This window comes from Borostomias antarcticus (genome assembly GCF_949987555.1).
Source record: "Borostomias antarcticus genome assembly, chromosome: 30".
Classification (NCBI taxonomy): Eukaryota; Metazoa; Chordata; class Actinopteri; order Stomiiformes; family Stomiidae; genus Borostomias; species Borostomias antarcticus.
The window spans coordinates 1024808-1036105 of NC_140263.1; the positions used below are offsets into that span (position 1 = coordinate 1024808).

At 43.2% G+C, this 11298-nt stretch overlaps 1 protein-coding gene across 1 annotated transcript in view; it reads right to left on the reverse strand.

The window, feature by feature from the left end:
- The window catches only part of LOC311327087 (uncharacterized protein), a gene marked incomplete at both ends in the record, with an annotated part of 168751 nt that overhangs the window by 112414 nt on the left and 45039 nt on the right, over nt 1–11298 (reverse strand). The window contains one exon of the mRNA XM_084460110.1: nt 1386–2987. Coding sequence (XP_084316236.1) covers nt 1386–2987 — 1602 coding nt within the window. The remainder of the gene's footprint in view (nt 1–1385; nt 2988–11298) is intronic.

The following is an 11298-nucleotide window of genomic DNA, read 5'->3' on the forward strand; positions in this document are numbered from 1 at the left end:
TCCACCCAGTCTCCCCTCTACACTCTACTGGACTGATCGGACAAAGGACATTCCTTAGCCAGGGAGTGTGGGTGTAAAGGATCAGACGGGTGGTAAAGGACATTCCTATGGGTACCATCAGACGGGTGCCAGAGGATCAGACGGGTGCCAGAGGATCGGACGGGTGCCAGAGGATCGGACGGGGGGGGAGGAGAACGGAAGGATCTCAACGGACATCGCGAGGAGGCAGAAAAACATGCCCGTGAGAATGACTTGTCTTAATGAATAATCACACATACATATTGTCATTATTTATCTGTAACAGGACAAACCATAATAGGTCCTGTCAGTTGTATTTATGTTTGTTTTGGTTAAAAAGTCTTATGTGTTTCAAGTTTAAAAAAGGAATGTGTTAAAAACTGTGTGACTAAAATGGTGATTTCCTTTCTCGAAAATCTCTCTCTCGCGAGATGTCTTGGCTGTGGGATTTGGACAAGGCAGTGGAAGCTGGCGCCAACCCTGAAAATTGAGGGCAAAAGAGGCAAGACTTCGCTCCCTACTCCAACCTACAGACAAGCTAATGTTTTCTGAATGACAAACACAATTCTTTTGAAAACTGACTCTGTGTGTTCTTGAGTTAGCATCTTTTGTCTGGAATTATTGTTTAATGTTATTGTTTAATGTTAATTGTTGTCTTATTGACATTTTTGAGTTAAGCTAGAAGCCAATGGTGAAGTTCACTGGTTGTGACAGTCGTGAGACCGTCAGACGGGGGTTCTGAAGTGGGCAGAACTTCACCAATTTCAGTAAACCTGTTAAACTCTTGCCTTAGGCTACAGTGACTCTGATACCAGTGTATATTTAGATGAGCTGCCCAGCGTTGATACCAAATAGGGCATAGAAGGTCAGAATATTCTCAGCAGACTCAGTCAGCAGTAAGGAGCAAACAACAGCTGATATGGTCCCCTAGCCACGGTCTAATCTTGAACTGGTTTTGTGCCATCATCGCTTCTCACCATAACTAAAGATTGTCATGTGACCAGCCCCCACTAAACAGTATAAAAGAAGAACCACCGGATTGGACAGCTAGCTTGCGCGCTTAACCTCGTAGCTCCTGATGGCTTAAACTATCATATGCTAGCATTAGCTTTAGCTTAGCCTAGCATGTTAGCTTGTTAGCATGCTAGCTCACACCTGTTGTCCACGCAACGACAACTTCATGCTACTCTGCAGCTGTCATGGTATTGTATTGGCATATCACTGTTACATTATTGTCTATGTCTATTGTATATTTATATGCTTATTCTTTGTTAAATAAACTACATGATTTATGGCTGTTAAGTAATCCAAACTGTGTCTGAGCATCTGTTTAAGGAATCCACATCAATAGAAAGATGAATACTTACATAGCCTTTCTGCAGACCTGCACAGCTGGGATCAGTCTCCTCCGCCCCTCCTCTGATGTGTTGTATTTGGTCAGGTCAAGCTCATCCAGAACCTCCTCTGACATCTGCAGCATGTAGGCCAGCGCTGAGCACTGTATTGGAGTCAGTTCGGTTGATGTCTTCTTCTGCATGTAAGCTTGGATGTTCTGCTGAACTGAATGGTCATTCATCTCCATCAAGCAGTGGAGGAGATTGATGCACCTGTCTGGGGAGATGTTCTCCTCCTCATCCCCCCTGTTCTTGAGGAATCTGCTTGTTTCCTGGATGCTCTTTGGACTCCTCTCAATCTGAGGCAGCAGGCCTCGTAAGAGTCTCTGATTGGACTCCAGAGAGAGGCCGTGGAGGAAGCGGACAAAAAGGTCCAGGTGTCCATTCTCACTCTGCAAAGCTTTGCGTACCGCCCCCTCCAGCAGCTGATTCAGAGACAGCTCATCCAGAGGCTCCTCATCCGGAGACTCCTCATCCTGAAAGAAGTGCTCCAGTACCTCCATGTTCTTGGTTGCGTAACAATGGTACATGTAGACCGCTGAGAAAAACTCCTGAATGCTCAGATGCACAAAGCAGTAGACTGACCTCTGAAAACGCACTGACTCTTCTTTGAAGATTGCTGTGCAAACTCCTGAGAACACTGCTGCCTCTTGGACATCGAGGCCGCACTCTTTCAGGTCTTCTTCATAGAACATGAGGTTGCCCTTCTCCAGATGGTCAAACGCCAGCTTTGCCAGCTTCAAGAGAACTTTCTTGTCGGCCCTCAAGAGCTTTTGGTTGGTCTCGTTTTTCCCTCGATACTTCTGATTCTTCAGCTTCGTCTGAATGAGCAGGAAGTGTGTGTACATCTCAGTCAAGGTCTTGGGCATCTCTCCTTGCTTCTCTGTACTCAGCATGTGCTCAAGGACTGTGGAAGAAATCCAAGAGAAGACTGGTATGTGGCACATGATATAGAGGCTCCTTGATGTCTTGATGTGTGAGATGATTCTTCTGGCCAGGTTCTCATCACTGATTCTCTTCATGAAGTACTCTTCCTTCTGTGCATCATTGAACCCTCGTACCTCTGTCACCCGGTCAACACACTCAGAAGGGATCTGATTGGCTGCTGCAGGTCGGGAGGTTATCCAGAGGAGAGCAGAGGGGAGCAGATTCCCCTGGATGAGGTTGGTCAGCAGCACATCCACTGAGGTTGACTCTGTGACATGACAGCAGGTCTGGTTCTTTCTGAAGTCTAGGTGCAGTCGGCTCTCATCCAGACCATCAAAGATGAACGTGGCTTTAGACACAGCAAGTTGCTCTGCATCTTCCATGTGTAGTTCTGGGTGGAAAACATTCAGCAGTTGGAGTAAACTGTACCGGACATGTCTAATCAAATTCAGCTCCCGGAAAGGAAGCACAAACATGACTTCCACATCTTGATTTTCCTTTCCTTCAGCCCAGTCTAAGATTGACTTCTGCACACAGACGGTTTTTCCTATACCAGGGATGCCCACAGTCAGCACAGTTCTGATGGGTCTCTCTTGACCAGGCAGGGGTGTGATGGGTCTCTCTTGACCAGACAGGGGTGTGATGTGTCTGTCTTGACCAGGCAGGGGTGTGATGGGTCTCTCTTGACCAGACGGGGGTGTGATGAGTCTCTCTTGACCAGGCAGGGGTGTGATGAGTCTCTCTTGACCAGGCAGGGGTTTGATGGGTCTCTCTTGACCAGGCCAGGGTGTGATGGGTCTCATTTGACCAGGCAGGGGTTTGATGGGTCTCTCTTGACCAGGCCAGGGTGTGATGGGTCTCATTTGACCAGGCAGGGGTTTGAAGATGTCATTGTAGTTGATGGGTGTGTCATATGTGGTTTGTTTCCTGGATGCTCTCTCAAGTTGCCAAACCTCATGTTCATTATTAACCCCTTTACTCTGTCCCTCTGTGATGTAGAGCTCAGTGTAGATGCTGTTGAGGAGGGTTGCATTCCCTGTCTTTATGATTCCTTCAATCACATGTTCAAACCTCCTCTTCAAAGTGGCTTTATGATCCTCTACGGCTCTTTGGAGACCTCTAACAACTAAGGAGAGACAGGAAGTACAAGAAATTAGATTGACAGGAATACAAACATTCATAGCAAATATGACTACAGGCTTGATTTCTGATATTTCTTTTCTATAGATCTTCTACCTTAAGGAATTTGGTAGTCCTCTCTTCTGCGTACAAGGGTTATTGATTATGATTATTATATATGTATTTTCTTATTTTCTCTCATTATGTGACTGTAACCTAGGACAGGTGCTGTTGATTTTGTGTATTTTCCTGTTGTCCTTTTCTCTAGTCTAGGTATTGAGTCTCTTGTGTGTTGAACAAATGTCTGCTTAGCCTATTAAGGCCTTCTACTGACTTTTGCTCTAGTTTGTAACTCGCCCTGATGAAGGCCCCATGGCCGAAACATGTTGGCTGTTTTATTTTATTCTGTTCTAAGATGAACAAGCCTATAATTAAAGCTTTTTAATCAAGAAGAGTGCCTTGGACCTTTTTGATGAATGCATGGCAAAGCTCTACAGATGGTGAGAGGATCTAAATAATGTTAGAGAACAGATTACCAAGTGAATCTCTTACTTGTTCCATCACTTCTTTGAACGTACTGCTCTCTGGGTGGCTGCAGTACAGGTGGTGTTCTGGGTCTCTCTCTACACTGGGGGCAGGCGTGGTCTGCTGATGAAGATGAGGAAGTGATGCAGGCTCTGCAGAACCTGTGTCCACAGGAGGTGAGGACTGGGTCCCTCAGCATCTGCTCACACACAGCACACCTGGACTGATCCTCAGTCAGGGCAGCCCTGCTCCCCTCACTGCAGGGACAGAGGAACCATGTGTGTTAAGAGATGTTTCATACAGTAGGAACACCAGGGTAAGAGGGTGTTGGCGGGTTTTTGGGATAATTTAAAAAAGATTTAAGACTGTCTCTATCAAGGACCAACTAGTGGTGTGTGTGTGTGGGGGGAGAGAGAGAAAGAGAGAGAGAGAGAGAGAGAGAGAGAGTGAGTGTGTGCTTCTAGAGTTAGGGCAATGATTTACAAGACAGATTTGGTATATAGTCAGCTGAACAGCTTTGAGAGAGAGAGACGACGGAGAGAGAGAGACGAGAGAGAGAGAGAAAAAAACACAAGGAGTCACAGAGATAGTTTTAGACATACAGAGACAGAGAAAGAGAAGAAAGAGAGGGAGAAGGATAGATAGATACAGTAGATTAGATTAGATAGATAGATACAGTATAGATAAGATAGATACTGTAGATTAGATTAACCGGTAAGAGTGTTACTGAAGTAACAGATGATAGTTTTTAGCTACAATTATTACAGTATTGGTAGCTACAGTATTACATCATTGGTAGTTTATGACATTCTTAGCTGCTATACTCCTACTCTGAAAAGGATTGGTTGCTCCATAGATCTGTCACACTTCCATTTTATGATGAACATGTTATGATGTAAATCTTAATGTTTACTTCATTTAACAGAATGTCACCTTTGTTAAATAACATCAGTTGTCCATATTTACCTTTTCTCATCGAGGGTCTTTCCATCACTTAAGTCGGGAGGTGGATCCATAGACCAGTCACTCTTCATGGACACACAGCTGGGTACAGGTGAAGCTGGTCTCTGCTGTTTGATCCTGTCAAAGACACAGAGACATCACCAGAGTATTATCAGCTGTAGCTGCTGTGTTTGTGGGAGTGGAAATGTAAATCAATATGAACCATGAAAAAGACACCCATATGAAAGTAACTTCACCCCATACAAGCCTACACATGATGACATCAGCCCACACATGATTAAATGAACAAAACGGTCACTTGCAATCTACAAAGTAGCAGGAGGCAAAAGCTGCTCATCTGGACAAGGACACATGCAACAACAATGCAGGTCATCACCGCTCTGGACAAGGGGTGTAAATCAGCGTGCCTACCCGGGGTTGATGTTTACATCACTGCTGATCAGAGCTGGAGCTGAGAAATACCCGTGTCTACTGCAGAGTCAGCAGACATGAGACTGAATGATGAGTGTTCCCTTTACCACTGAAGACTGAACACACGTTAGTGGGGGTTTGGACTCATGTAAAAAGGATTTATGAATATCTCTATCTAGGGCCATCTAGTGGTGTGTGTGTGTGTGTGTGTGTGTGTGTGTGTGTGTGTGTGTGTGTGTGTGTGTGTGTGTGTGTGTGTGTGTGTGTGTGTGCTTCTAGAGATGGGGCTAGGATTCAGAAGTCAGGTTTGGTGTATAGTCAGCTGAACAGCTCTGAGAGACAGAGAGACAAGGAGTCACACAGAGACAGAGATTTAGAGACATACAGAGAGAGAGAGAGAGAGAGACGGGTAGATAGATAGATAGATGTATTAGTAAGAGTGTTACTGAAGTGACAGTTGATCATTTTAGTACAGTACAAATGCTCAAACTATTACAGTATTGTTACTGTAGTATGACATCATTGGTAATTTGACATTATTAGTTGCTACACTCCTCCTCCGAAAAGGATTTGTTGCACCCTAGATCTGTCACACTTTATTTTTATGATAAACATGACACAGAAGAGTTTGATGTAAATCGTCCTGTTAACTTCATTTTACAGAATAACTAACATGTCACATCTATTAAGTAAATACAGTCTTCCATATTTACCTTTTCTCATCGAGGGTCTTTCCATCACTTAAGTCGGGAGGTGGATCCATAGACCAGTCACTCTTCATGGACACACAGCTGGGTACAGGTGAAGCTGGTCTCTGCTGTTTGATCCTGTCAAAGACACAGAGACATCACCAGAGTATTATCAGCTGTAGCTGCTGTGTTTGTTGGAGTGTAAATGTAAATCAATATGAACCATGAAAAAGACACCCATATGAAAGTAACTTCACCCCATACAAGCCTACACATGATGAGATCAGCCCACTCGTGATTAAAGGAGTAGTAAAGGGAAAATGCATGTTTATCCCTGTTTTAAGGTTACTTATGATCATATACAATGGTTCAGATCAAAACATTGACAAAACTAGCACTTTTGAGAAAGTCTGATAATTGCTCTAGCACCGTTTAGGTCATACAATGGATGTGGGTGGGCACCTTGAAAAATCTTTCAAAAACATGTTAAACCCTCGATTTCAAAGACAAGAAGCTCACCGAGGGGGTAATTGGTGTCCGTTGGTGTTCTGACATCAAATTTGCCGCAAAGTATGAATCCTGTAGGGTTTTATTGATCATTTTTTGAAATCCATTGACTTGTATTTAAGCGACCATTGTAGATGTGTAGATCAATCCGCAGAGGGGATTCACGAAGCGGAACTACTTACGGTAGCTATTGTTTATGTTGCTAGGCTACCTAGTTTGCGGAAGTTTACACACGTATGTGCTGTGACTAAATAGTTCTATGCTAAATATTGAAGAAAGCCTTTCCAGATGAACTAGAATCTTACTTTATGGCGAATTATGTCAGACTGCCAACTAACACCTCGGTGAGTGTCTTGTCTTTGAAATTGAGAGTTTAACATGTTTTTTGAATGATTTTTCACGGTGCCCACCCACATCCATTGTATGACCAAAACAGTGGTAGAGCAATTATCAGACTTTCTCAAAAGTGCTAGTTTTGTCAACGTTTTGATCTGAACCATTGTATATGATCATAAGTAACCTTAAAACAGGGATAAACATGCATTTTCCCTTTACTACTCCTTTAAATGAACAAAACGGTCACTTGCAATCTAAAAGTAGCAGGAGGCAAAAGCTGCTCATCTGGACAAGGACACATGCAACAACAACGCAGGTCATCACCGCTCTGGACAAGGGGTGTAAATCAGCGTGTCTACCCGGGGTTGGTGTTTACATCACTGCTGATCAGAGCTGGAGCTGAGAAATACCCGTGTCTACTGCAGAGTCAGCAGACATGAGACTGAATGATGAGTGTTCCCTTTACCACTGAAGACTGAACACACGTTAGTGGGTGTTGGTGGGGTTTTGGACTCATGTAAAAAGGATTTATGAATATCTCTATCTAGGGCCATCTAGTGGTGTGTGTGTGTGTGTGTGTGTGTGTGTGTGTGTGCTGCTAGAGATGGGGCTAGGATTCAGAAGTCAGGTTTGGTGTATAGTCAGCTGAACAGCTCTGAGAGACAGAGAGACAATGAGTCACACAGAGACAGAGACACCTTCGCGGTATTTGGCAGGGAAATCCCGATGGAAATCTCGTGGGATTTCAGACGGGTGTTATTTCGTTTTAGTGATGCACCACCGCCAGGTGGCGTCTTTGAGAAGATTTAGCAGGCTGGGCTCAGTGTTTTTCTCCTATAGTCTACGAATGAAGCATCATTAAATTTCACATTCTTTAATTTAAATGCTCTGTTGTAAAGCACTTTGAGCTGAATTTATCTGTATGAAAGGTGCTATACAAATAACGTTTAATTGTTATTATTACCTTGTTCTCAAACACATGTTTTCTCCATCTGGATGTCATTTAATTATTACGAACACCTATATCTAGGCCTACAGTAGCCTATCTATCTCGGTAACTGACGTCGGGTCAAGACGTGGTGGCTGTTAGGTCAAATGCGCAAAATAACAGTATTGTAAATATATTTGTTAGTAAAGATGTGGTGAACGTGGTGGTTTTGCGTTTTGTTTCTGGAACGCATTCAACTGGTAGGCTACTCGTAAACCCCGGAAGTAAATTTGAAGACAGGGCACCAGCTAATGTAGCCAAGTCTGAGCGCAGTAGGCTATATGGCTTCAGCACGATACAAAGAAAAAATAAGCTTGATCAACTTGTGGATCCATACAAAATTGACATAGTCGCCATGAGTAAAGATCACTCATTGCCAATCATATCCGGACATTAACTATCTTGTGCATAGATAGCGGCAGGTTTGACAGTGAGTGCCTTCACATGCACAATATACACAATATTTTCTTATTTGAATGATCTTGAATATATATATATTCAAGATCATTCAAATAAGAAAATATCGTGTATGTTTTTATTTATTTATACCGGCCACCAGTCGTTCCACGGCTATAGGGAATGCGCAGTTTCGCGCTGGCTACAGCCTATTATATGCACAGTTTCGCGCTACGTAGGCTATTATAAATACGTTTTATTCATTGGGGGAGCTTGGACTCGCTGGGGACTGGTGGAGAGACGCAGAGCCTCCCCAGACGCGACATCCTCCAGTTGGCTGAAGAGCTGCGCGCTCTGGCGTCCAAACAGCCACCGGCTGTTTGTCTTCACCTGCATGGTGAAGACAAGCTGCAGCAAGAACAGAACTGTCTACCAATGCATGAAGTGCACCTAGCTGTCTGTGAGAGGCTATAGCAGAGGATATGTGCGAAGTGTATTTGAGCTGCCGCCTCAACCGTGCGTAAGAGCAGAGCGCATCAACTCGTGTATAGCTACAACTAGTAGCCCATAGCCATTAAAACGGCTTATTGTTTTATTCATATATCAACTAGATAATTCGATAATAATGAGTAGCCTAGTAGGCTATAAAAGGAATTCAATAGGGCCTAATAAGCCTTAAGTTGTAGCTACAGTACAATCACAAGACGCATAGGCCTAGCCTACCGTAAAAAGCGTTGCGTTCCCATAGGCCTATATTAACTTAGATAATTATTAATTATGCTCAGGTCATAATGTCCGTTGAAAATAATTCCCTCTAAGCAGAATTTGAATTGTATTAAAATAGGCTAAAATTAAATTTCCACAGATTCTGATTCCTTCTAGGCCTATATAAAAAAAACATTTTTTTAATGTGTAGCCTAGGCTATAGGCTTCTGCGATGAACAAAACAGCCACAATGTAGCCTGCTTAGCGAGCGAGAGGGCAGTTTTCCATAAAGTGTAGGCAATAGCCTAACCATAATGTAATATATCTAGACTACATGCATTGTGGTATTTCTTTATATAGCAATTGTTTCTCAATAAACAGTTATGTCATCCTCTGAGTCGGAATGTAGGCTAATAGACCGGCAGCTCTAAATGCCTTCCCAATCAATGAGACGTGGTTGTAAAAATTATGTTATATTGATGAAAAGGGTAAAACTGAAAAACATGGAGAGTCATTGCATTGATCGATGCAGTCCGTTCAAATAGCCATCAAAAGATAAAGTAGGCCCATTTAAAATGACCAATTACATCTTCAAATCCCTTCTAATCTTGGCCTTTGATAGGGTTTTTTCCTGCCCTACTGCCAATTATATCCGGACATTAACTATCTTGTGCATACAGAGCACAAACAATGAAACAATGAAACGAATAGATTTCCTCCCTGTCTGTCTGTGGCATTTGCTACCAGCAAACACTGAAAATACAGGTCCTCAATTTATTTAGATTAGACTAGCCTATCCAACTGGACCACTCCAATGAATGTTGAACGTAGCCTACTTTTATTCTTTAGGTTTTACAGAATCGGCCTACAATGTCCACACATGCATGCGCCATCTGACTAGCTCGCCACTCGCCAGCGAACCTGGACTAGACTATTGTAACCCCCCCCCAAAATTATTTTATATTCAAATAAACTGGATGAACCGGTTTCCTAGCCCTGGATCGTGGGGAGGGGGGTAGCCTGCGTTAGCAGGTGCTTTGCCATGACCGGCCATTCCACAGGTGTTGGATTGAATTCGCTAGTTTGATTGATAGATGGATGGATTTAACGTCCAAAGTATATTGTGCAAGTATTGTATAGGCCCATGTGTAAGAGATGAATGGTTGTAACCATGAACTCAGCCAGAGGCAGGCCCTACTGTAGATTATCAGCATTATCACCAGTCTCAATTTATGTTTTCCTCTAGGCTACGTGTTGCCATTCATTTAAACCACCATCTCATCTAGACTACTTCTGTTGCTGCATTTTTACATTTATGCTTTCATGATTTTAGAGCGCAATAAACATTTTCCAGGATTCCAATAAGTCCAACTTTGTGCTGAGCGCAGCGGAGGCTGGTAGCCTACTGTCAAGGATCACGACTGATGCACTCCCTTAACACGTTGCGCAACTCCCCAGACCATCAAGATAATTTCTATATGAAAGACCTTAAGTGGGGTATTCCAGGAGGTAGCCTAATGTAGCAAGTCGTCGGTCTTCATGACGCACTGTTATGCTTGTTTGCTGTGTAGATCCAGTCATAGAAGCGGGCATCTCGTCTGGCGATTTGAAACAGCTGGTTAATTCACCCCAACAATAGCCAAGCAAAGGACAAAAATTAAACCACAAACATTACTGCTGGTCTTGAAACAACTGTGTTAGCCTAGTTCCATATGAGAACACTCCTCGGTCCAATTCCGTATAGTAGATCAGCCTGTGTCCACGTAGTTGCTAGCTAACTGGTGTGTACATTCCATGAATATGCAAAGCAATTATTCCCTATGTAGTTCACTATATGGGTAACACAACTTAGGGAATAGGGAGTGAGTGAACCATTTCAAACACATCTCTAGTCAGCCCCGTTAGCTAGTTTACTCGTCCTGATGCCATGTTCCATATGAGAACACTCTGCTAGCTAGCTAGTTAGCCTACTGTATTAAACCTCTACTTGTCCCGATATCTTGTTCCATATGAGTTAACAGATACAGACCCGACGACAGTTACAGAGATAGATACTATTGATAGATAGGCTTTGTTCGTAATAATTACAATTACAACCAGACAGAGAGCAAGGAGTTTGAGTTCACATAGTTGTTAGCTAACTGGTACAGTTGTTTACGTTGCAGTCTAGCTTACAATAGCTTCTCATGCCGTTCACTACCATTCCATATTTTTTCTGATATAAGGTCCCATGACGGGTTTCTCTTCCTGCTTCTGCCTAAGCACTCCACAATACCACAATACAACGGTGTCATGTTTTACCGAAGGAGAAGTGAAGAAG